A 26,563-nucleotide genomic window follows, 5' to 3' on the forward strand; every position below is an offset into this window, starting at 1 on the left:
TTCTGAAGGACGGCTGTCTAGATCTAAGGTTCCCCAAGTGAAACTCATCAGCTCCAAAACTCATGGTCGTCATTGTTGTGTTTTAAGTGCCATCGAGTGGGTTCCAACTCATAACAAGCCTGTATAGGGTTTCTGAGAAACGGCTGTTGAGGTTGAACTTCTGATCTTGTGGTTCAAACTGACCTTGAGGTTCAGTGCATTACCCTACAGGGCCACAGCAGAACTCCATGGTTCATGTCAAACCATCCCAAGTGCACATCCATCTGACCAATGTCTCATGGTCACTAGCAAACCAGTGACCAATAATAGCTAAATCTTCTGTCTGCATGAATCTGGTTCTCCCTGTACTATGTTATTTAAAGGGACCAATGTTTCCCATAATAAACACTTATCAGAATGTCATCAAAACCAGTGTCTTTAGTTATTAAAGATAGGATTCCTCAAAAATACTGACCTATTTATCCTCTACATCAACAGATGCTGAAGAATCACTTGTTAACAATCCAGGTAAGTGGCACCTTTGCTAATAGGAGACAGGACAAGTTAAACACAGCAGGTCCCAGTATTGCCTGGAGCTATTTATTCTCCCAGCTCCAAATTTACTCCTTCTCTGACCTGCAGAGATTTTCATCACATTGAGATGCCATTAGAAAGTCTTCTTTGGAATTTTTTTTTGTCGTGTGATGATGGCTTTGCGGATTTTTGTTTTGTAATGTTCATACTTTTTAGAATTACCTGCAGGAGTTTAGTGGCATTTCAGGGCCTTTTTGTGTATGCTAACTTCTCTGGCCCAACTCTCCCCTGACTTTTATTTTTAGACGGCCTTTCCAGACTCTTCCTCTTTATTGTCCTCGTTCAAGCGCCCTAATACTCTCCATCACTGCGCATACTGCACTGTGGATGAGTCCCTTGTACTATTGTCCAGATTTGACTAATAGACTGTAGGCTCTGTGAAGGCTGGAGGTTCCAGTACACCCCACGAGGCCTTAGAATAAAACCTAGTGATCTCCTCTACAAACTTAGCCATTGAGATCCCTACGGACCACAGTTCTACTCCGACATATATAGGGTCTTTATGAATCAAAATCAACTCAACAGGAACTGGTTAAGACTTCCCGAAGGCAGGAACCATATCTCTTCCATTCATAACTATAATGCTATGCCTAACATGAAAGACTGTATGTATTAAATTAGCTGAAGACAACACATCTTGCAGCTCACAAATACACGAGAAATGTTAAGAGCAGGCTCCAAGGTCCCAGACCAGTGCCTGTCCAATCCCTGGCCTTCCCCATAGTCCTGTTCCCCTCTGAGGTGCTGGTAGAACCCAGGCAACATCTTTCAGGGACTCACACATTACATCTTTGTCCACAGGGGACTGGCCCAAGCTGCGGCTGGTGGGAGGCTCAGGTCGGTGCTCGGGTCGTGTGGAGGTCCTCCACCAAGGGACCTGGGGCACTGTGTGTGATGACCTGTGGGACAATCGTGAAGCTGAGGTCGTGTGCCGCCAGCTTGGGTGTGGGCAAGCCATCTCTGCACTTGGTGAGGCCCACTTCGGCCCAGGCTCTGGAGACATCTTCCTGGACAACATCCAGTGCTCAGGGGTGGAGCGTTTCCTGGGCCAGTGTGCTCACTCAGGTTGGGCAGAGCACAACTGTGGTCACCACGAGGACGCCAGTGTCATCTGCTCAGGTAACCTCCCCTGTCAGCCCACTAGCTTATAATGTCGATGAGTCCTGGATGGAATTCCATCACCATCCATTTGCCCTTTGTTGCATGACACCCCTCGAGCTTCTACTCTGAGCAAGGCCCTGGGCTCAGGCACTTCCCTGCCAGGCAGTTCCCAGGGTTCAGCAGGGAAGGTCTTGAATTTTAGCAAACACAACACTGTCTGGAGCACTCCAGTACAGATTCCAGGGCCCCATCTCCAGAGTCTGGAATTGACTAGGTTTTAAAAGGGGTTTAAGAAGCTACACTTTAATAAATAGTCCAGGTAATTCTACAAAAGGTACCAAAGGGTAACTCAGGCCTGGGTACTATGGGGCAGAGTAGACCCAGAAACTGTGCCTCATCCCCCAAGGGATGTCTGGAAGAGAGTTGGAGCTACCCAGTGTGGGGTCTCAGTGCTCAGAGCCCCATGCCCAGAAAGGCCATGATCTTCATGCTCTTCATTCACACCCTTGTAACCCCAACTTCCTACACTTTGGAATCACTAAGGAGGGTGACCTATTGCCTTTCTTTCTGCATTCAGATGCTGAAGACCTACCTCTTTCCACACCTTCAGGTATGTCTACTTTTTTTCTGGTCCAGGCAACTTTCTAATGATGATGATGTGATGATGAATGATGATGATGATGGTGATGTGGTGATGTGATGATGATGGTGATGTGGTGATGGTTGATGATGTGGTGATGATGATGGTGGTGGTGATGTTGATGTGGTGATGGTAATGATGATGGTGATGTGATGATGATGATGGTGATGTGATGATGATGATGGTGATGATGTTGGTGATGATGATAGCAAGCACTTACCAATGCTAAGAAGCAGACACTGCTCTAAGCCCTTCACGAGTATCTCTCATTTTATCCTTCCAATAACCCTTGAGACAGATACTTGGTTATTCCCATTTTACAGACAGGTAAATGGAGACTTACTGTATGCACTCTTATTGTAGGCCTTACTGTAGGCGATCTTGGTCACCACATTACACTGTCTTCCAATCTCACTGACCACACAGTGCATTCACTGGCCCCAGATACACAAAGACCATGTGACAGTAGAGCAAAGATGGGAAGACATTTGGTTCAAATGATTGCTCATCCTCAGATAATCCTGCAAAAAATATATTTCATTATGTATCTTATAGATGAAAAATTTGAGACTCAGAAAGGTTATGTGACTTTTCCCAAATCTGTGTGGCTCCACAACACATGCTGCTTAGAAGCTTCTAATTTTGTCTGATTTCAAAGAGCTAATCATTAAATGATCAAATAATACTTACCTGTAATCAAAACCAAGAGCAAAACACCACTGCCTTTGAGTTTATTCCAACTCATATCAGCCTTACGGAACAGAGCAGAACTGTTCCCTAGGGTTCCCATGGCTGTCAATCTTTACAGAAGCAGACTGCCACATCTTGTCTGTGGGTGGGTGCAAACCACCAACCTTCGGGTTCACAGCCCAATACTTTACCCACTGTGCCACCAGGGCACCGTAATAAAAACCTGAAGGCTAGAAAGGCCCAACCAGCACATGTAATATAAATTCTAAAATGATGCTGGAGTGAATGAAAAGGCCTTTTTTTTCATTGCAATGGAGATTTCCAAGGGCCTGCATAGTGAATTTGCATAAGTTAATTTATTTGATCCTCACAATGGAAGTTTAGGGAGGCAAGCATTCTGCTGTAGGTAATATCAATTAAAACAAGCAGAAATAGAGTTTACAAACCCCGTCTTGGGCCCTTTGGATACCCCTGACTGTTCCTACACAGCCTCCAATAGCACAAACAAATCACCCATTGACTGAAGCATCTCTCTTGCTGTTTGCATGGGGAAGGACTTAATGTGACTGAATGTTTGAGAGGAAAAGCGCATGCTATGTGCTGGAGTCTTGAATGAGAGGAGAGAGCTGTGTAAAGTTGGGTCAAGGCAGGGAGTTACTCAACTGAAGTTTTCTCATTCTTATGTAACTCAACTCAACTAAATATTACATGAAGAATGGGGAAATAAGGGAGCCAATGTTGAGTAAAAGGACCTATGCTGGTTATCCATTGCTCCTCCAAAACTTAGTGGTTTAAAACAGCAACCATTTAACTATAGGTCAAGGTTTTGTAGGTCAGGGATTCGGGCAAGACTCCCCTGGGAGAGTCTTCTGCTCCACACGGCACTGAAGAGCCACTTGGTGGCATTTACTTGGTTACTGGTCTGTTCAGGAAAGTCCAAGATGGTTTCACTTGTGTGCCTGGTGCCTTGGTGGTGGCAGTTGGATGGCTTAATTCAGGAGGGACTCTCTCACCTTCCAAAAGGTCTTGGGCTTCTTCCAACAGAGTTGTTAGTCTTCTTACAAGATGAGTTAAGGGCTCCATGAGTGAACCTGTGTTCCCAGAGACAGGAAGTGGAAAATAGCAGTTTCTTGAACACAGTGTCACTTCTGCCATGCCCTCTTGGTCAAAGCAGTCAGTGAGACCACTCAGATTCAAAGCCTGGTGACAGGAGTCAAGTCAAAGAATGTGTGACCTTCTTTCCTCTGTCACCAAATGGGAGCAAGCATTCACTCTGCAGCATCAGACCTTTCTGTTTGCACTCAGGACTGCCACATGGCTCTAGAAAACCCTTGGTATTTCACTAACTTGTAGGTGAAGTACTTCCTTTGGATGTCATCATCAGCTTCCTTTTTCTCCTATAGGTCTTTCGACAGCACCTCAGGATGACATTACAGGTAGACACTTGCTTCATATTAAAATGGTAACTCCATTCTAAGAAACCCATCATGGCAGGCGCTAGGCCATGTGCCCAGGATGGAGCATGGGGAAAGACTGGTTTCATGTGGGTGAGGAACCACTTTTTCCAAAGTGGCCAGGGCAGTCAGGGCCCTGGCCAAAGAAACCTCTCAGTGGAGAAACCCCTCAGTCTACATCACAGCTTTGCTGAGGGGTGTGGCATTGATGTTTCTGTCACACTGCAAAGACTGACTTTTGCGAAACCGAAAATGTGGATCAGATTGGCCAGCATCAGAAAGAGGGCAGGACTTGAAGAAAGTGTGACTCACTTAGTCTGGCCCAGGGTTCAGCCTGCTTGTTTGGGCACCAGTCCACCATCCCCTGCTACAGGGAGAACCTTTGGGAAGTCGTCTTCCTAGGGATTCCATGTGATGTGGATACAGTTATGGTGGCCTGGAAATGCAATCCACAATAGATTTATAGACGACTGGATGGTCTCCACTCTCACCCTTCTCCCTCTTCTCCATTTCCCACCCCCCCTTTCTTTCTCCCATCTCCCTATCTCCCCAATAACCACTAATGTTTTAGCAAGAAAGACTTGGAATCTAGGGGGTGGGTGGGCTCTGTGAGCATGATGAACTGGCTGGGGTGGCCACAGAAAGGAGACAAATTAAGAAGCTTCGTAATTTAGGGACCAGGTCAATTAAGCATACTGTGCTTTCAAATTCCCTCTAAAATAATTTGATGGTGCTAAATCGTCTGCCTTGTGTGGGGGGGGGGGAGGGAAGGGCATGCTATTGCCTGTGTTTACATGTAAATGATTCTCTGTGCTAATATGACAACTAATGTGAGAGAGTTAGGTCTCACCGTTATCTTGTTTGATGCTTGTGAATCCAAAACCTACCAATTCCTGTCTCAAAGCAGATACTGAGAGAAAGGGAACACAGTCTACCCACAAAGATGATGTGTGAAAGTCACTGATTCCTTCCTGGCCTGATGAAAAGGAAGCTTTATAACCCCCCATCCCCATTGTTTCCAATTTCATCAGATTCCAAAATTGTTTGGGAGGCTCTTGCTCCCCAAAATGCCTCAAACTTTCTCCTGACAGCAGTATATGTCTCCACTATTTGTCTCCCTTCCTCGTCTAACATTCTATAGATAAACACTGCTCTCTCCTAGCAAGCAAGAATGCTCCCACTGTAGAATGGAGAGCAGACAGTGAACAGAAACACAGATGCACCATTTTCCTTACAAGAATTCAACTGAATAGAGTCTCCTTCTCAAAGAGGAGGGTAGGCTCTAGGTCAATTCAGACAGCATGTGCACCCACCCAAGCAAACGGCTGCCTGAACCCACCAGGCCACTGGCTGTGGGCTTGTCATTATTGGGAGTGCACAGGTGATAAAAGTGAACACATCCTGACCCCTTTTTCCTGTGGTTTCAGGAGGAAGTAACTATTGTGGCGGGGTCATTTCCAGTCTCTCGGGCTCATTTTCTAGTCCGAATTATCCAGAAAGCTACCCAACAGACATCCAGTGTGTTTGGGAGATCCACGTGGATCAAAACTTTCGGATAGAACTCATGATTCCAAGTTTGAAGTAAGAAAATGATTTTTTTCAGAGTCTATCTGAATAAGGATATTGATTTGTGATGTGCTAATAAAGATATTTCTTTTAGTGGGGAACATCTATAGACAAGATGAGAAGAACATAAAATTCTATAGACTTTCTGAGTTGAAGTCTGAGTAAATTTTATAGTGCTATGCAATGAATCCTGGAGTCCTGGTTTGGCGCTGTGGGTTAATGCGCTGGACTGCAAAGTTGGTTTGAACCACACCAACAACATGCAATGACTCCAGATGTGGTGCTGCAGTATAAAGCACTGGACTACAGGGTCGGTTTGAACCACAAGGTCAGCAGTTTAAACTCACCAGCTACTCCTCAGAAACTCTATACAGGGTGGCTATGATTCAGAACCAACTCAATGGCATTTAACAACAGCCCTGAGTGACAGATGTCTTTGCCTTCCACTATTCAGGAGACTAAGAAGCGGCAGCTGAGAGGGGTTAACTAACTTGCCTACAGCTACATGGTCTGTATGATGCAAAGCCCCAGCTCTGTAAAGGAAGCCTGTCCTGTGTCAACTCCTTTCCTTTCTGTAGATGCCACACGTCCTGTTACAAACAGCAATGCTGTGGCATGCTATGCTAACTCAGATTATGGCATGCACTCAACTGTTACTCAGGTCTGACTATACCAAGAATATAGAGTCAGACATGTCCTCAAGCCAAGGAAGGTCCTAGAAACCTGTTCTGTCTGTTAATATTAAAACCCTAAGCCACATGGAGTCCTGGTGTGGTGCTGTGGGTTAATGTACTGGACTGCAAAGTCAGTTTGAACCACAAGGTCAGCAGTTCAAAATCACCAGCCAGTCCTCAGAAACCCTACATAGGGTCACTCTGGGTTGGAACTGACTCTACAGCACTTAGCAACAACAATAACAAGCTAACCTAATGATTGTTGGTTTGAACCCATCCAGAAGGATCATGGAAGAAATGCCTGACAATCTTCTTCTATAAAAAGAAGCTCATGTTCTTTTATGGAGCTCAGTTCTACTCTGTCACATATGGTAGCCAGGAGTCCAAATTGATTTGGCTGCAATGACTTTCATTTGGGTTTGGTTTATGATCTAAAAATTGGTTTAAGATCTAAAAATTCCTAACCTGCTTCTAACTGTCCAATCCTGTTCCCTGCAGACTGGAAGATGTCCTGGGATGTCCCTATGATTCGGTGGAAATCTTCGATGGCCCCAGGATCGCCTCGCTCTCCATGGGGAAGTTCTGTGCCCCTGTCACTGTGATCTTTTTCTCCTCCTCAGACATCATGACTGTGGTGTTCCGGAGCGACGCCATGATAACCAACATCGGCTTTTATGCTCTGTTCAACGCCATTCCACAGACTGAAGGGGGGTCAGGTAGGAAGAACAAGTAGGCCTTTGGTCTTTAAAAGACAGAACAGCTATGTAATTTGAGAGACTCCCCTATTAGTAGAAGGAATCCTGGTAGCATAGTGGATTACAAGTTGGGCTGCTAACTGCAGTTCAAATCCACCAGCCTCTCCAAGGGAGAAAGAGGAGGTTTTCTGCTCCCATAAAGATTTACAATCTCAGGAACCCGCTGAGTCAGAACCAACTAGACGGCACACCACCACTACCACCTATTCACAGAATCTGAGATTAAGTTTTAAAAGACCCTCACATTTAGTCCCATCCCCCTTACTCCATAGCTACTAGCTTTTCGCTCTAAGAGAACCACGTGGGCAGCTGAAATGAGGCCAACAGTGGAGTCCAGGTGACTCCTCTCCATAGGGAAAAGCTGTCTGCTAGGAAGGATCTAAGGAGCCCTGGTGGGGCAAAGATCAAGCGCTTGGCTGCCAACTGAAAGGTCGGCAGTTCAAATCCACAAGTTGCTTCGTGGGAGAAAAGACCTGGTGATCTGCTCCCATAAAGATTACACCTTAAAACCCCTATGGAGGCAGTTCTACTTTGCCCTGTATCGTCACAGTGAGTTGGAATGATTCTGTGGTATACAACATCAAGGATCTGTGGCTGCACCAGCCTCTTGGGACCTGTCCAGAGTTCTGAAATCTGGAAGGCAAACTCTTCTAGGAGAAGCGTCCATTTCCCTCCACCAGCATGCATTGGACCCTAGACCCACCCAAATGTGAGGCTCAGGGACTTCTATCAGTCGTGGGCTCCAAGGCAGTCATTCCAGAGCCGGGCCCAACCTTCATCCTGTCCACACATTGCCTGTTGGTCATGGGACCCTGCAGGAGCCCCAGTAACTTTTTTGGGGAGGCCGGGGGTAAGAGTAAGAAGTGAGGGATGGGGTTGGGACTATGGCTAGGTCCTTGGATAGACCTAGGACTTGGTTTATTGTTAAGGTTATGGTTAGGACTAGAGTGAGGATTGGGCTAGAGTTAGGGGTAAAGCTTAGACTAGTTTTTAGGGTTATAGTTAGGTTTGTTTTTATTTATTTTATTTTTTTCTTGAAATCTGTTTGATGTCCTCTTCACTCAGAAGTTTGGATAATTCCCTCTTTTTCCTTTATGTTTTTGTTGCAACTGTATCTCTGGTTCTCTTCGGTCTTACAGGTCTGTTTTACTTTGCACTTCTATATCTGGGTGTGTCTGGGTGATATTGTCATGTAGGTTACTCTCATGTTATTGTCTGCTGTTCTTGGTGAGTACACTCTGTCCAAAGAACTCCTTTTAGCATTTTTTGTAAAGTTGGTCTAGTTTTTACAAATTATTTTCATTTCCGTGTGTATGAAAGGGACCTAATTTCACCATCATATTTGATGGACAATTTTTTTTGGATATATGGTTTTTGGCTGGCAATTTTTTTTTTCTTTCAGAGTTTTATATATGTCCTCCTATTGTTTTCTTACCTACATGGTTTCTGCTGAGAGATCAGAGCTTAGTCTTATTTGTTTTTCTTTGTAGAAGAAAACTTTTCATTTTTCCTAAGTTGTTCTCAGGATTCTTTCCTTGTCTTTGGTTTTGAAAAGTTTGTTTATACTATGACTTGGTGTTTTTCTTTGCGGGGGGGGGGGGACGCGGGGGGGAGAGTTGTCTATCCTGTTTGGAGTTCGTTCTGCTTCTTGAATGGCTATTTTCTTGTCTTTCGTGATGTTAGGAAAGTTTTCTTCCAACAACCCTTGGACAATATTCACTATGGGTTTGTTTTTTGTTGTTGTTTATTTATTTATTTATTTACGTTTTGGAATTCCAATCACAAGTAAGGCATTCCTCTTGATAGTGTCCCACATAAATGTTAGGCTTTTTAATTTTTAATATTTTCTTCATTTTTCTGATTGTCCCTCTAGCAGATGATTATTGAGAGATTTTTCTTCAAGCTCAGCAATTTGGTTTTCCATTGAGTCAGCTGTTTCTTTGCTCTTTCAGTGTATTATCCATTTCTGGAGTTTTTATGTTAATCTTCTGGCTTCCTAATTGCTGATTTTGTTTGGTTCACATTTTTCCAGTTATTTTGTCAATTTGTTTCTTAATTTTCCCCATAGTTTCATCTATGTTTTCCTTCATTTCATCTGTAATTTTCTTGATTTTCCAATCCACTGAAGCTGCTTAATTAACATTCATTTAAATTCCTTAACCAGGTAGTTCCAGTAGCATTTCTGGTATTTTCATTTTTTGAAGCACTCTGTCTTGTTTCTTTTGTAAACTGAAATCGTGTTTTCTCTGAGACATTGTGGTGTCTTATTTATATTTATATGGAGTCCTGGTGTGGCACTGTAGGCAGCTCAAACCCACCAGCTGCTTCTTGGAAACCCTATATAGGGTCTCAATGAGTTAGAATTTGATGGCACATAACAACAACAATTTCTATTTCGTTGATGAGTGTATACTGGTATATTCTCAGGCACTCCCCACCTGTCTGTCTCCTGGTGGATGTGGTTGAGACTGGAAGTATAAATGCAGTTAGCTCTTGATTTATGTAGCCATAGTTCAGGGTGGGCTCTCATGCCTCCAGGAGCAGGGGCACTATGCCAGGTGCCCAACCCCAGGAAGAACAGAGTGGGTACCACTGGCTGCTGGTTGGCAAGGGCAGGATTAGCCATGCCCCCAACTACCAGGAGAGCACAGGAACAAGGGAGAACTGCACTGCTCTGTTGCCAACCTCCAGTCACGTCCTGTGCCCACAGGCCGCTGTATCAACAGCCTCTCACAAAAGCTCAAGACAGCTGTGCTGCTCCATGGCAGCCCACTGTCTGCTCATTTTTCTCCTCTCGCACTGCTCCTTTCCAGCTTCCTCTTCCAGCCAAGTTGGCACATAACCTTAACCATCACACTTCCCAAACCTGAAAGTAAAATTCTGTTCTGTTTAGGTGATGAACCAGTGCTGAGGCTAGTAGGCGGCTCGGGTCGGTGCTCGGGCCGTGTGGAGGTTCTCCACCAGGGAGCCTGGGGCACCGTGTGTGATGATCTGTGGGACCTGAGCGAAGCTGAGGTCGTGTGCCGACAGCTCAAGTGTGGACAGGCCGTTGCCGCCCCTGGAAAAGCCCGCTTTGGCCCAGGCTCTGGAAACATCCTCCTGGACAACATTCAGTGTTCAGGAAATGAGAATCACCTTGGCCAGTGCTCCAGCTCTGGCTGGTCAGACCACAATTGTGGCCACCACGAGGATGCCAGTGTCGTCTGCTCAGGTATCCTCTTCTCATGCAACAGGATCTTTGATATTTCCGCCCCTGGTATTTTAGTGATGGCAACTATGCCAAGGAAACAAAAAGAGGTGATCCAACAAATGAGTGTCCCTTCAGCTTAATAGACAGAATACTGGACGCCTCTTTCCATCTTGAGAATGGGCTCAACAGGACCATACACTGGCTGTCTAGTCTCTGTCCCTCTCCCAGATCTGAGGCTGCTTGTCCAGAGTGCAAACATGCCCTTGTTCTTGTTTATGTTCCTGGTAAGACTGCCTACTCAAGACCTGTCCACCCTAGAACGCCACCACTTCTTTGTCCTAATAGAACTCAATTCCTAGTTTCTAATGAACTTTTATTTTTATCTTTTATATGTGCAGATGCTGGAGAATGGTCTCCAGATGTGACCCCCACATCCTCAGGTAGGTCTAATACTGTGATTCTCCACAATCTCTGCAAAGTTAATAAGAAATCAGCCTACCTGTCCTGACCTGGGCCTTGGTGGGCAAGGGGCTAGGACCAGTGATGTCAATTGCTGGCTATGTACTTAGACTTACCTGCAGAGCTTTTCAAAAGTCCCAGTGTGCAGAGGCTTCCTCACAGACCAGTCACAGCAGAACCTCTCAGGCAGCACACAGTCATCGTTCATCTTAAACTCACACCATCAAGTGTGCAAACAAGATTGAGAACCAGTGGCTTCAACAACAAGCTAAGAGTCACATTTCCCAACTGAAATCACACCCCAAACTCTTGTTGCTAGACAACAGAGCAAGGAAAGGAGGAGAAGGGGTCTGACATATAGAGCAGAGAATGTGGAAATGTTTGCCTCTCAGGGACATGAATTAGAAAAGAAAGTGGGAAGGCAGCTGGTAATAAATGCTAAGCTCTCTCCCAGTGAGTCAAGAGCAAACTGGTGGTGGGAAGTGAAACCATCTGAACCTCCTGGCCTGACCCAACACAGTAGGCATAGAGAAAGGTAGACCTTCTTCTGGTGACCTCCCAAACACAAGATTCAAACCAGACCCAGAGCACCTTTATATAGAACCCCACTGTAGTGTTAACATAGAAAGGCATTTCTTGATGGAGCATTGTATGCCTACATGTTGTTGTTGTTTAATGCTGTCAATTTGGTTCTGACTTATAGCAACCCTGTTTCCAAGGAAAGGCCGGTGGATTTGAACTGCCGACTTTGAAGTTCAAACTGACCTCGTGGTCCAGTGCTATTCCTATAGTACGACACCAGGACTCTGCACCTACCTTGTTGCTGTTGTTGTTAAGTGCCATCAAGTCAGTTCTGACCCATAGTGACCCTGTATAGGGTTCCAAAGGAGCACCTGGTGAGCTTGAACCACCAACCTTGCAGTTCAAAAAATAGGACCTTTGCCATCTAATTCTCTGAGAGAAATCTTGTATATTTAGTATTTCAATTAAAAAAAAAAAAGATTGTTTATGAGATACTTTAGGTGGAAAAGGAAGTCATTTTGTTGATATCCAATACCCTTTCCTAGCAAAAGTCTACAAAGGATAGGCAGTTGATAGTGTCTGTCACCTTCATTGCTATTCAACTTGCAACATTGTACAATAGAGATAAAGGATTCTCATATGCATGGATCCATTTGCTTCTAAAGCCTTCCCCACTAAAGTCTTTGTGTAAAACTCAAACATCTGCATTCTGACTGTCCTTCTCTTGGCTTGCCATGTGGTGAAAGATGTGCTAAATAGAAGTCAAATCAAAAAGATGGGTGAAAGGAGAAAGAGGGGTCTTGAACGCTTGTGCCTGGTCAACTGTAAAGGTACACGTTTTGTAACAAAAAGGGGGAAGTAGTTAATCTTACAGTCCAGGAACAGAAGACCCTAGGACCATGAAGGGAGAAGAGCACAGAGTGTGGGACCCTATCCAGAGAAGCAGCGACACCAGAGATGGAGGCAGACATGGGGACGTGGAAAGAGGGAGCAGCTAAGGACTCTAGATTCATGGAAAAAGAGGGTCTGAGAGCGGGCAGCCAGGAGGCAGACTTGCAGAATGTGCCCTTGGATTGAATGATTATATATTGCTGAGTGTTTTGGTGTACACCTGAAAAAACAAAAAACAAACCAAAAACAGAGGGAATAGAAGTAAATACTGTTGACTGATAATGCATGGAAGGGATTGCAATCATTGCAATGAAACAAAATATGATAGGATGAGTGATGTAAACTATCACTCAATTCACAATAAAAACTTTAAAAATACATGAAATAAAATGCTTGTGCCTGGAGCTCCCTATTGAGGTTGGTCTTACTCAGTGGGCTGCTGTATAGGCCACCTTTACCATCATGGCTTACAGCTTCCTGATGTTTGTCTTTCTGGAAGTCCTCACTCAACTGGTTTCCGCAGACACAATGGCATGGCATGAGTCTGGTGACATCACTGTGGGTGATTCCTATTGATAGGTTAATCTCAGGACAGCCCCTGACTTGGTGGACTAGAGCATTTAAGAGGGTACAAGTCACGTAACTGAATGCTTCTTGGGATTTCCTTGTGAATTAACTGAAATTAGGGGAGAGGCTCCATCTCAGAAGCTGTCCACACATCTTATTAAAACTGAAGAGCAGGAATAGGTTTGTGCATCTGTAAAAGTATAAGATGATTTTATGATGCTAAATTCTCTCTTGCTTCTCTTTGTTGTTCTTTCTGCAGTTGTCATGCCTCAAGCCCCTACACCACAAGGTAACTGGTTTATTGAAAGTATGCCCAGTAGGGTAGGAAATGGAGTTGGACCACTTTGGTAATTCATAAAGGCTTCCATCTGTCCTGGCTGCTACCAGGGGAGGGAATGTGAAAGATGGGGCCCTCTCCATTGGTGATTTATCTACATTTACATTCAGCTGGTCTCCATGGCATGAGGCTGGAGAGAATGGTAATGAGGTGTAGGCTGGACTCCCCTACATATCACGATGTATGTCCAATCCCATTTCTAGTCTCACATACTGCCTATTTTAGGGTCTTACCTACCAGTTATGCATCTTCCTTTCTCCCTTCTTCCCTCTCCAGGATAGAATCCCTCCCACCATTCCAAGCCACACTGTGTCTACTATAGCATAGCTCCTTCCCATTTTATGATTCCCAACTGTTGATGTTGCCAGAATTCTGGATTCTGCCCTTAGAAGATGATGCCAGCCACAGGTCTCTTGTCTACTCTTCCAGGAGGAAGTAATTCTTGTGGTGGAGTAATTTCAAACCTCTCAGGCTCTTTCTCCAGTCCTTGGTATCCAGCAAACTACCCCACTGATTTAGAGTGTGTCTGGGTGATACACGTGGCCGAGACGTTCCACATAGAACTGATGGTTCCAAATCTGAAGTAAGCATCTCTGCCTTACCTCCTTTCATGCAAATTAGACTTGAATCTATGTTTTCCTCAAAGAGGTAGCCTTTTCATAAGACAAACCTTTTCACATTTCAGGTGGACATTACTCTGATCATATCTGAGCTTTTTATTATTAACTGCCAGCAAGTTGGCCTCCGACTCAAGGCAACCTCATTTACAGCAGGATTGGATCACTGTGACCATAGATAGGGTCTTTTCATTGGCTGATATTTTGGAAGTAGATCACCAGGCCTTTTTTCCTAGCCTTTCTTAGTCTGGAAACCCCACTGAAGCCTGTTCAGCACCTTAGTAACTAACATGCAAGTCTCCAATGACAGTCCAGTGGTAGCTGCACTTGAGGTGCATTGGCCGGGAATTTAACCTGGGTCTCTCGCATGGAAGGCAAGGATTCTACAACTGAACCATTACTGCTTCCCGAATGAGCTTAGGAGACTACTCAATTATTTAGTGCAACTTCCTACCCGATGTGATAATATTCCTGAGCAACCAGCGCTAACCCTGCCCATTGAGCCTCAGCTGGACTGACCCACCCACGAAGACTTCGCCTCTTTACTCTCAGCCAGCTCCTTCCTCCTACTGAACCCAGATCTGTTCTTCACTCCCACTAGCTGGGCTTCATTCTCCCCTCTGCTGCTGTGCAAACCAAATCTGATTTCTCTTCCCTTCAAGAATTTGTAGCCTGTCCCTACTAAGATTGTTCTTCTATGGATTAAATAGCCTCAGCGTGTTTGTTCCTCCCAGGACAATGGTTGCTTTTCACTTAACCATTTGTAAACTAGTGTCAGATGAAACCCACCTGTACATTGAGAGTTAAATAATTTGTACCCAAACCACCTCCTCCTCAACTCACATCCAGTGCTGGGTCCAACATCTTCACTAGGAGATCTTTACATTCCCACAGACTTTCCATTCAAATAATCATTTTGTGTTCTGTTTCCTCTCTTCATGAAAGCCTCAGTCTTGCTAAGCTTCCCTCCAGCGACTGTTGTCTTCTCAACATCCTGCACCAACCATATGTGAAACACAGTTCCCATTCCTTATCTACCAACCCCACACACCCCAAAACCACCACTCACACAAGGCAGCAGGAGTGGATCAGCAGTTAGTTAAGATCTAGGATGACAGAAGTGTGGAGCAGGGATGCAAAGAACTTAAAATGGAAGATTAGTCACCTCAGTTCTTCAAAGCTCTCTGCCAACCACCCCACTTCAGAATTTCTTACTGGTCTTGTTTCAAACTCAAACCTCCCTTCGAAGCTCTTCCAACTCGCTTATGTTCCCCTCTACTCATTCTTTCTCCTCTCCACCCCCAAATGTCTCTTTACATTTTATGCAGAGCACACTTTCCATTCCTTTGTCTCCTTGTCTCCTTTCAGACAACACCCACAAACCTCCCCTTCCTTTCCTAAAATAGCCCCTCTGTGTGTCTCCCTTATTAAGGATTGTTCTCTCCTTAAGGAAATTCTGGCAGTCATTAAAATCAAAGTGTCACCCTGCTGCCCACTCAGATATCTAACCATCCATCCTCCCCACAGACAGACCAGCAGACAGGTCATGGTAACGCAGTATGTTTGGTGCAGGGTCCAGGAGTACGTACTGTGGTCAGGCCTACAGCACTCTCCATGCACCATCTTGTTTCAGCCTCACTGTGTGCGTATGGCATCCCCATTGGATAGAGTTACAAACAAATCCCAGGGAAGATGGCTTAACTTGACCCAGGTCACATATCAATCCAAGCACTGTAGCTATAGAGTGTATGCTCTTCACACAGAGAGAGGAGGACTAACTCAGTCAGGATGTCTGGGGAGGAAGGGGTGAGTTGGTGACAGTACCCCAAAGCAGTGACATTGAAGTAAGCAGCAGATAGTGTTAGAGAGACAGATGTGTGGACTAATAGGTCTGAAAATCAAGCAACATGGCAAGGCGGCAAGAAGAGGAGGCTAGAGTTAGGTTAGACCAGGTGAAAATGGTCTCATGGGCAAACCTAAAAGGTTTGGGCTTTACTTTGTAGGTAGAGTCTGGAGGGTTTTAAGCAAAATGGTCACATTAGGAAGTTTACATTCAGGATAGAGAGGCAGATCACGTGTAAGGGGGAATGACTGAAAGCCAAGGAACCAGGTGGTAAGATAGTGAAATGGACCAGGTGAGGCATGATGACAGCTGACATGGGACAGTCCCAGTAGGGAAGGAAAGGAAGGCAGATATTTAAGAGGTAAAATCACTGGGCTCGGTGGGTGGTAGGGTGTATGCTTGGAAGAGGAGGTGGCAGGGATGATTGTAGTGGCTGGCTATGCCAACAATGAATCCCATTTGAGATGTTTCTACACATTCCTTTGGGGAAATTAACTTGTTTTGTACCTTCTTAGATTAGAAGACATCTACGGGTGCCCCTATGACTTCATTGAAGTGTTCGATGGCCGGCAAGTTGCATCCCTCTCCATGGGCAGATTTTGTGCTGGGTCTGAGATCACTTTTGTCTCTTCTTCAAACATCATGACCTTCCTGTTCAGAAGTGATGCCATGATCACTAACACAGGGTTTTATGCTCTGTACAATGCCCTTCCACAAGACAAAAAAGGCAGTGGTAGGTATCCTAACACATTCCTTGGCAGGAGGTTGAATCTGATTTGTGTCCCTTTCCTGTAAGAGAAGAAAGACTTTTCTAAATCTCCCTCCATTAATGGCATTGACGCGGACACTAAAAACTCCTCACCCTACATGATCATCACGGGCACACTTCTCTACCAAACATCAGGTTAAAGAAGCAGATGGCTCGGGTCTCATGACTTGCAGTGACCACATGTGAAACTGGAGGACTCAAGTAAGGGTGTCCTTTTCCAAAGGAAAGGGGAATAGGATAGGGTATATTATTGTTGTTGGTAAGTAGCGTCGAGTCGATTCTGACTCACAGCAACCCTGTATATAGAGTTTCTGAGGAACAATTGGTAAGTTTGAACTGCCGACCTTACAGTTCAAACCAACCTTGAGGTCAAGTGCTTATCCTAAGACACCACACCAGAAATCCATGATAAGTTACATCAGTACAATCATAACAAGAAAAAAATCCTTCTTGGAAAACAAAAAATTATCTTCAAACTGCAGCACCCAGCTCAGACTTCAGTACAGACTTCAACAGAATTCAGCACAAACAGAATTCAGTACAAACACCATCCAACACTTACAGCCCCCTTTGATGCTAGCAAGATATGGGGGAAAGTCATTCCTTAGCTCCCAGTGGCTTATGACTTGGATGAACATATAACTTATCCAATTGGGATACTTTTGAGAGTTTAAAAAACATCCTGAAATAATGAACAGGAGCTGGGTGGTGGTGATGGTGTGTATCACTAAGTTCATTCCAACTCATAAATACCATCAAATTGGTTCCAACTCATAACAAACTTATAGAGGGTTTTTGAGGAGCAGCTGGTGGATTTGGAGAGCCATGGAGTTGAATCTAACTCGTAGTGATCTAGTGGCCCTGTATATGGTTTCTGGGAGCAGAAAGCCTCATCTTTCTCCCACAGAACAGCTAGTCTTTTTGAACTGCTGACCTTGAGGTTAGCAGCCTGAGTCCTACCCACTGTGCTACCAGAGCTCTTTAGCTGGTGTCTGGAGGAAGCTTAACATGAGCCCTGCTCTGCTGAAGCCAGTGCATTCATTCTCTCATCAGCCTCTTTGTGAAGGACACAGTCATGTTGTTGTTGATCACCACTGAGTGGGCTCCAGTTCACGGCGACATTGTATGAATGGGTCACAGAAGGAACCCTTGCCCAGTGCTGTGCCATCATACCAGTCCAGCATCTGAGTCTAACACTGTGGTTGTTGGGTAGTGCTTTCCAAACTTCCAGCATGATATCAGACAATATTCTGTTGCAATCCATAGTGATTTCATTGGCTAATTTTCAGAAGTAGATTACCTTTGTCTGGAAGCTCTGCTGAACCCTCAGCACATGGGTGACCCTGTTGACATATGAAATATCAGTAGCAGAGCTCCCAGCATCACAGCAACATGCAAACTGCAATAGTTCACCAAACTGACAGATGGATGGGACAGATACTATTCTCATCCTCATTTTCTTGATGACATACCAGGGAATAGGCACAGAGCCATACTCACTGAATATTATTGCCTCTCCATGATGCATTCTTAAAGCCTGTGTTCAGCTCTGAGTGACTATTCCTCTTCTGTTACTAAACCTTGGTTCACCCAGTAAACTGAATACTTAAGGATTGACTCTAGTGGTTATTACATACCATCGGGTCAGTTCCAACTCATAATGACCCTAGATTGGGTTTCCAAAGAGCGGCTGGTGAGTTTGAACCACCGACCTTATGATCCAAACCAACCTTGAAGTCCAGTGCTTTATCCCATTGTGCCATACCAGGACTCCATACTGTATACCATGTATCATTTGCACCATTGTGAGTCAGGGAAACAAAGCAGGCTCCCTCACTCAGGGGCCACTGAAGTAGGCTGCCAGTCTTAACTAATGTTGATGGGTACTGACCCAAATTTCCCAGCTACCCAGGAGAGATTATTTTTGATCATGACAAAAAAAGTGACTGATTTTTTTTTTTAAATAAACTATGTGATTGCCTTGCTCAATCCATCTCTCATTCTCTCTTCTGTCTTTAAATAGATGCTGATGGCAACCCAAAGGGACCAACAGGTATTGCTTTTCTGTACATTTCAACTAGTTGCCAGGTATGTGTGAGTCCTGGCTACTCTTTGATCTGAGGTTGGGGCCCAGTCCAGTGAAAATTCTCTGTTGCTAATGAACAGAGCAATGCGATCCATTGGGGCTGACAAGAGATGGTGCTGGAGGCAGCACAGAGCAGAAGAGAGGTAGGAGGGAAGGACATTTAGATTCACCAGCAATGCCGTCTTCAGGCACTGGGGCTCCCAGATCGGTATATGCTGTGAAGAAGGGGTTTCTACTTGTGGAGATGGGCATGTAACTATTTCTGGAGGAAGCGGGGAATGGAAATCCCCGGGAAAGCACTTAACAAGGGTATTCAGTTGTCCTCTCTGCCCATCGGGGCGTGGGGAAATCCTTTCTTCTGATTTCAGTATTTTTGAATGTCAATATTTTTTAGTATTTCAAAGGAATAATCTGTATAAAAGTCTTGGCTCATGGTATCCCTATTTCTTTGTATTTTCAGGCTCCAGTGGTGACATCCTTATGGCAGGTACTGTGTTTTTACTAAGCTCTTTTTTCCTTTTCTCTGAGAAACTACAGCACAGAAGGACTTGTGGCAAATTCTACAGCGAATCCAATGCCGCACACAGAAACTGGGTGCTGTATGCAATCCTGCTCTTGATTTCAGTTAGGATTTGTACATAACATAACTGCGTTGTTGTTGTTGTTATGTACCGCAGAGTCAGTTCTGACTCATAGCGACCCTGCACAGGGTTCCCGAGGCTATAAATCTTTACGGGAGCAAAAAGCCTCATCTTTCTTCCACGGAACAGCTAGAAGTTTAGAACTGCTGACCCTGAGGTTAGCAGCCTGATTCGTAACCACTACGCTACCAGAACTGCATGGCAACCCAATGCACAACAGAAAGAAACCCTGTCTGGCCCTTCGCCATCACGATGATGGGTTTCAGATGCAGACTGCTGTGATTCATGAAGTCCACCGGCTGATTTTCTAAAGTAGATTGCTAGGTCTTTCTTCCTTGTCCTTTCTTATTCTGAAAGCTTCTCGGAAACCCACTCAGCATCATAGCAATATGCAAGCCACCACTGATAAAAAGGTGGCTCCAAGAAGTGCCTTTGCCAGGAATCAAACCCAGGTCTCCCACATGGAAAACAAGAATTCTACCACCAAGCCACCACAGCTGCCATGCTGAGAAAGGATTCTTGGACTTGTATTGTCTGCACTCCTTTCCGACTCGCTTTTCAGACTCATCTGCATACTCAGATTCATGGAGCACTTTCACACACTTGTAAACCGTCACTGTCATTCTCTCCTCACAAAAATCGTCCGAGGACATGTGTCGCGATTGTTATCTTCAAAAGGACAGCAGTGGGGGCTCAGGGAAATCTCCAAAACTAGTTTTTTCAGTCCTCAATAAAAACTGTCCTAGAACCAAGCTTCCCTACTTGCCCCTTACTCTACTGCTGAGTCCTTCTAACAACACCAGCCCCTCGGAATGACAGCGTCATCTTCTGATGGGACTTCTCCAATGTTTTTTGCAGATGAAAATTTCCAGTGTGGTGGCTTGCTGACAAATAACTCAGGCTCCTTCTCCAGCCCTTGGTACCCAAAAAACTACCCCACAAATGTGGTGTGTGCCTGGGACATACAAGTGGATTCCAGAGCCCATGTCAAACTCACATTGGAAGTGGTGAAGTGAGTAAGCAGTTCCTATTTTTACTGTCATCTTTAACTCAGTTACACACACCAGTTTTACTGACTCTCCCACCCACCACCCACCCTCGCCCCAAAGCACAACTATTCCATATTTAATTCTAAGAAGCAAAGTAGGCCTTTGGAGGCTCATTCAGCAATATTGTCCAAAAGTTTAAATGCAAAGGTCTTTAAACCCAGCAATCCCTGTTCCAGGAATTTTGTCTCATGTACCCATAGAATGGCCATGATAGCATTTTTACAGAGGTTGGGAGGGAAGCCATTCATTCCATTTTGGTACATTCATGTGTGACTGTCACACTTTGGAATGATCTATTAAAAACCCTGGACAATGGGCATAGCGCAGCACCATCTGCTCAAGGACTAGCTCCCGAGAAAATGGAAAGAAACTTCTAGAAGGGGAGTTAAGTGAAAGAGGACCTAGACCAAAGTGGGGAAGAAATGGACTTCTCACTGCATAACCATTGTTACTGCTGTTGGCTTAAAGTCAGTTGCTTGTGCCGGTGAAACCTAGATAGAAAATACAATTGATGGAAAACTTTAGATTTAGTCTAAAGATTTTTAGAGACAAGAGCTACATACTCCTCAGGTAACTGGGTATCTTTTCGGACCCAATTAGATTTCAGATAGCTTTCTCAAAACCCTTCCGAACTAATCTGTGCAATGTTTACTGGGTAGGAGGAGCCCCAGTGGGTTGAGTCTGAATAGTATCGTTTCCCTCCACAGAATGGAAAATTTCTATGGTTGTCCGTATGACTTCATTGAAATCTTCGACGGCCCACAAAGTGAATCTTTTTCTCTGGGGAGGTTCTGCTCTGGTACAGCCCCAATCTTTACCTCTTCCTCAAACCACATGACGGTGGTGTTCCACAGTGACGCGATCATCACCAACACGGGCTTCTATGCGTCCTATGAGTCTCTGATGCCAGATAAAAACGATAAAGGTACGTGTTTGACCATTTCAGCCCCTGCTTGGGAATGGTCATTGCTGTTGCTAAGTGCTGTTAAGTCAGTTCTGACCCACAGCAACCCTGTGTAGGGGTTCCAAAGAGCAGCAGGTGGGTTTGAACTGTGAGCCTTGTGGTTCGAAGTTGAGTGCTGATCCTACAGCGCTTCACCAGTAGTATGTTGGGAATGATAACTAGGTTGAAAGGCAGACTCAGTCAAGTCGACACTAGGGACTTCAAAGGACTAAAGGGGTCTCCGATATCCCCAGTTTACTCCCAAGCTATGACTCGAAGAAATGGGTGGGATACACCACCCATTGGTGGTGCTCCTATATTCCTTTTTTTTTTCGGAGATTAGAGGGACTTCACACAGCCCAGCAGACACTTGGTTTACACTACCTGGAGCCATGCAAAACTTGTGTGTGGCTTCTTTGCACGTGGTGTGAAGATGTGATTCGACAACAACCAGTGTTTGTAGACTTAGCGCTTTCCATTGGGTCCCCAGAAAATAGGCCATTAGTCTAGGGGAAGAGTTCAATGTGAGAAGTTAAGCCCCAACCAAGTACCCCTATAACTTGCTTTATCTCACACAATGCTTCCCTCCCCAAGTGTAAGGGTTGGAGCCCCCGCAGCAGTTAACGCTGAGCAAATGCCCACACCTCCCTCTAACACCCTGGTGACAGGCACCGGCCCAGAGCAGGGACCTGTGTCTTCACCCCCAGATGTGGCCCTCCGGCTGAGCAACGGCAGCCACCGGTGTGAGGGCAGGGTGGAGCTGCTCTACAATGGCACGTGGGGGACCGTGTGTGATGACAGCTGGGACCTTCGCGATGCCCAGGTGGTGTGTCGGCAGCTGGGCTGCGGCGGGGCGGTGTCGGCCTTCGGGTGGGCGCACTTCGACCGCGGCCGGGGCCCCATTGCCTTGGACGACGTGGAATGTGTGGGGAATGAGGTCCGGCTGTGGCAGTGTCTGCACAGCGGCTGGCTCGCCCACAACTGCGGCCACCATGAAGACGCCAGCGTCATCTGCTCAGGTGGGCCCAGAAGCAGGGCATCCGCGAGTACCCCGCCCAACTGAGCCTAGTTGTGGTTGTTGTTAGCGACCCCAGGTACAACAGAACCTGCCCTGCGCCATCCTCACAATCCTTCAGCTTGAGTCCGTTGTTGCAGCCACTGCGTGGATCCATGTTGTCCAGGGCCCTCCTCTCTTATGCTGACCCTCTACACTATCCAGAACCGAGGGCACTAGGAAAATCGCAGGGGGCTGAAAGGGGTCCTGCACGGTCTACCCACTGTCTCCCCTGCACAGTCCTGCCTTGGTTCCACACGGCCCTGCTATAATTGTCTGCAAAACAAAACAGAGCGAAAAAGTTCATTGTTCCCGAGTCCATTCCAATTCACAATAACTCTAGAGGACAGAGTAGGACTGCCCCATAGGGTTTCCAAAGCTGTCATTACAGAAGGGTCCCTGGTGATGCAGTGGGTTAAGTGTTGGGCTGCTGTGAGTTTTACAGTTCAAACCCACCAACCACTCTGTGGGAGAAAGAGAAGGCCATCTGCTCCCATAAAGATATTGTTGTTGTTGTTAAGTGCCATCGAGTTGGTTCTGACCCATATCGCCCCTGTATAGGGTTTCCAAGGAGCAGCTGGTGAGCTTGAACCACCGACCTTGCAGTTCAGACGACTTTGCAGTGGGACACATTAACCCACAGCGCCACACCAGGACTCCATGTAAACATGGATAACCTCAGAAATACTATGAAGCTATTCTACTCTGTCCTTTTAGTCACTATGTGTTGGACTTGACTCCACAGCAGTGGGGTTTTGTTTGGGATTTTGCTGTTGTTGTTGTTTTATCTTAATAGAAGCAAACTGCCACATCTATCTCCTGCAAAGCAGCTGGTGGGTTGGAACTCCCGACCTATTGGTTCACACTAGCTGAGTGCTTTTACCACTGTATCTTCCTTTAAGTGGACTGTTAATTTATATTTTACAAGGCCATTTTCTGTCACCAGCATAAATGGAAGCCAGGATCACTTGTCACAAATAGACAAGACATGAAATAAACACAGTAGCCGTGAGAGATGTGAAAGTGCTTAAAATGAAAATAAACAAGGAGCTATCTAATCTAGTCCATTCACATCCATGCATATCTAAAAAGATCCTTTTAGAAATGGAACTAAAAATAAATCGTTACGTTCTGCTAGAAAATAGGAATCAACCTTAAAATAGAAGGTTGTTATTGTTGTTAAGTGTTGTCGAGTTGTTTCCGACTCATAGCAACCCTGTATATGGTTTTTAAGGACCGGCTGGTGGGTTTGAACTTCAAACCTTGTGGTTCAAACCAACCTTGTGGTCCAGTGCTTTATCCCACAGCGCCACACCAGGACTCTAAAACAGAAGGTGCACCACCTCAAATCACCCATTCCAGAAGAATTACAAAACCAAACTAACTGGCAAGACAGGTGCCAAAACCAAGGCCATCATCACTACTGGCCAACAGTTGTTGGTCAAGTCAATCGCCACAACTGACCCAAAACAGCAAGAAGAAGACATTTCCATATCTGGCAATAGGACTGAGATGAGCCTGTAGATCCAGGACATCTGGTGGCTGAAACTGTGGTTACTCAGACCACTCTTAAACGGGTGTCTATGTTGTGAGTGCTTTATCCCCAGAACAAAACTTTGTATCTTTCTGACTCAGATGTGCAAGTTTCCTCTCAGGTTTAAGAAAAATGAAGGGAGATGATCCACCCACATCATTTCTTTTATCTCTTTCATAGAAGCTCTGCCTCACTCAACGCTATCAGCTGTTGGAAGTTACCCAACTTCAGGTAATTTCCAGCTACTCTTCATTGGTGAACTGTGACTCGCTATGGCAAAGTCATTCTGGGCAGTGATTTAGGGGCCCAATGCCCTAGATTTGTCATCCTAGCTCATACTTACTGTGAGAACTTGAGCAAACTGCTGAATCACTCCTGCCTCAGTTTCCTCCTCTGCATGAGGATGGGGGGGGGTGGTGGTAATAGTATCTACCTCCTAAAGCTGCATTGGGCTCGATGGGCTTCTCTTTGTTGAGTGGCTAGTACCCTGCTTGCCATGTGGGGCACACTATTTCAATGCTGCCCATTGTCTTCTAACCCACTAGAGGGACTTAGCTCTGTTCCATGTTCTGTTTGACAGATTTGTATCAAATGGAGATACTGAAAGCATCACTCTTTAGTCTTTATCTGACTTCATGAATGATCTAATAGATGTCACATTTCAAATTAGGTCAATAGCTCTCCTACAGTAGGGTTTTCATCAGTGAAATACAATATGGTGAGAAGAGGTGGGAAAAAAGAAAATGATCCCAAACCATCAAAGGAGGCTCCGGGTTGGTTACACTGAACAGCAAGTGGTCCCCTGGAAGATGTTCTCAATGAGCCACTGTGCTCTACTTCTCCTGAGCTTGTACCCATTGACCTCCCTGTTCACGCACTGATGGGAAGAAGAGAGGAGCACCTCCAGAGGAAGACTCTGGGACAGGAACCTGACTTAGAATCAGAAACTGGGTATAGATCATCCACAAAGTGGATAGTCCACTGACAGTTGGCTGAGAGTTTAACACTTAACCAAGAGGGTGGATCATTTTCTATTTTTGCTTTCTGTCTGTCCACAGCATCTTTTTCAAAGCCAATGGAGATGCCCACCGCAACAGGTAACCTTTTTCTATCTTAATATGCCTTTCTTTCTTAGCATTTTTTCTTAGAATCACTCTAGCATTACTATGAGAGAAGATGTCCCTGCTGGAAACGCTGCCCAGTTCCCCAGACCTTCACAAACTTCATGCTAGAGGAAAGTCTGATAGTGCTGTGTTCCCCTGAAAATTCTGTGATTGGAAAGGGAAAGGAAAGGAGAGGCTGTGAGATGCAAGAATAACTGATGTAGGCTAGTCATGGAGACCAATAACCAGAAAGACTGGAGGATACTGATGATCCCAGTTCTGCCCTCAGCTCCACCTTAGAGCTAACTATGGCTGTGCTCCAAGCATGTACATTTCCTGCTTCCTTATACAACACTGCACTTTGAACATGGGGCAGCCCTTATGGACGTCCCTCATATTGCTCACAGCATCTTTACACACGGCGTTGCTCCTGATCGTGGGAACAAAATAGACTGGATGCTGTTGCTAATATCACTTTATCAATATATACAAGGCCTGCAGAGAATCTTACACACACACACAGCACCTCGTATGAGCATGTGTAAACCCAAGGGATGTCAGAAAGCAAGGTTTCATGACTCCCAGTGATGGAGAGAGGGATCACTAGCTATATGGTACCCAGATTGCTGGTCCCGCTGGCCAAAGAGCTCAGCCACTTCTTGACCAACCTTGACTTTGAAATACACTCTGAGTGGTGCCATGACAAAGAGTCAATCAAAAGAATAAGTTTGTTACTCCCCACTGTGGTATTCAACTTCCAGGAAAGAGCTGCTTCAGCTGGGGGCCTTTCTGGGGAAGACTTGACAAAGGGGCTTCTCTGGAATGTCCACCAGGTCTGAGCCTGCGGCTGGTGAATGGGTCCAGCAGGTGTGACGGCCGTGTGGAGGTCTACCATGCTGATACCTGGGGCACCGTGTGTGATGACAGCTGGTCCATCGAGGATGCCCATGTGGTCTGCAGGCAGCTGGGTTGTGGCCTTGCTGTGTCCGCCCTCCCAGGGTCCAGCTTCAGCCCCGGGGTAGGGAGCATTCTCCTTGACGATGTCAAGTGCACAGGAAAGGAGTCCACCCTGGAGCAGTGTCCACATGGCGGCTGGTTCACCCACAACTGTGGGCACCAAGAAGACGCTGGGGTCATCTGCTCAGGTTAGTGCTTGGCCAACCTGGAGCTGCCAAATACCCTCATAAATGCATTGCCTGCCATCTTTAATCCCTTTGTGGTCTGTGGGACAGATAGCACCCCCCTGCATTTCCAGCCTCTCAGGTGCGAATCTGAAGAAATCCTACCACTGGAGTCCACTTAGTATATATGTGTCCCACACAAGTATATCAAAATTCATCTGACCTTAAAAAACGTTTTTTTCCTGGATTCAGGATGCCTGCCATTACTTACAATGCATGCTATCAGTAAAAAATTAAAAATGTAAGCAGAAAATGTTTTGGTCATGAAAGGATTAAACCACTTTCTCCTCCTGGTTTTTATGATTAAGCTAATCTCCTGTTTCC

The 26,563-nt window shown here is 45.4% G+C and overlaps 1 protein-coding gene across 1 annotated transcript in view; it reads left to right on the plus strand.

Moving 5' to 3' along the window:
• The window catches only part of LOC102814845 (deleted in malignant brain tumors 1 protein-like), a 90,649-nt gene extending 64,441 nt beyond the window's left edge, over positions 1-26,208 (plus strand). Inside the window, exons 8-16 of the mRNA XM_006867461.1 lie at positions 1,375-1,692; positions 2,252-2,284; positions 4,408-4,440; positions 5,886-6,039; positions 7,197-7,414; positions 10,347-10,664; positions 21,988-22,413; positions 24,163-24,186; positions 25,868-26,208. Coding sequence (XP_006867523.1) covers positions 1,375-1,692; positions 2,252-2,284; positions 4,408-4,440; positions 5,886-6,039; positions 7,197-7,414; positions 10,347-10,664; positions 21,988-22,413; positions 24,163-24,186; positions 25,868-26,208 — 1,865 coding nt within the window. The remainder of the gene's footprint in view (positions 1-1,374; positions 1,693-2,251; positions 2,285-4,407; positions 4,441-5,885; positions 6,040-7,196; positions 7,415-10,346; positions 10,665-21,987; positions 22,414-24,162; positions 24,187-25,867) is intronic.
• The last annotated feature ends 355 nt before the right edge of the window (positions 26,209-26,563 follow it).

Source organism: Chrysochloris asiatica, unplaced genomic scaffold (assembly GCF_000296735.1).
Source record: "Chrysochloris asiatica unplaced genomic scaffold, ChrAsi1.0 scaffold00105, whole genome shotgun sequence".
NCBI classification, from domain to species: domain Eukaryota; kingdom Metazoa; phylum Chordata; class Mammalia; order Afrosoricida; family Chrysochloridae; genus Chrysochloris; species Chrysochloris asiatica.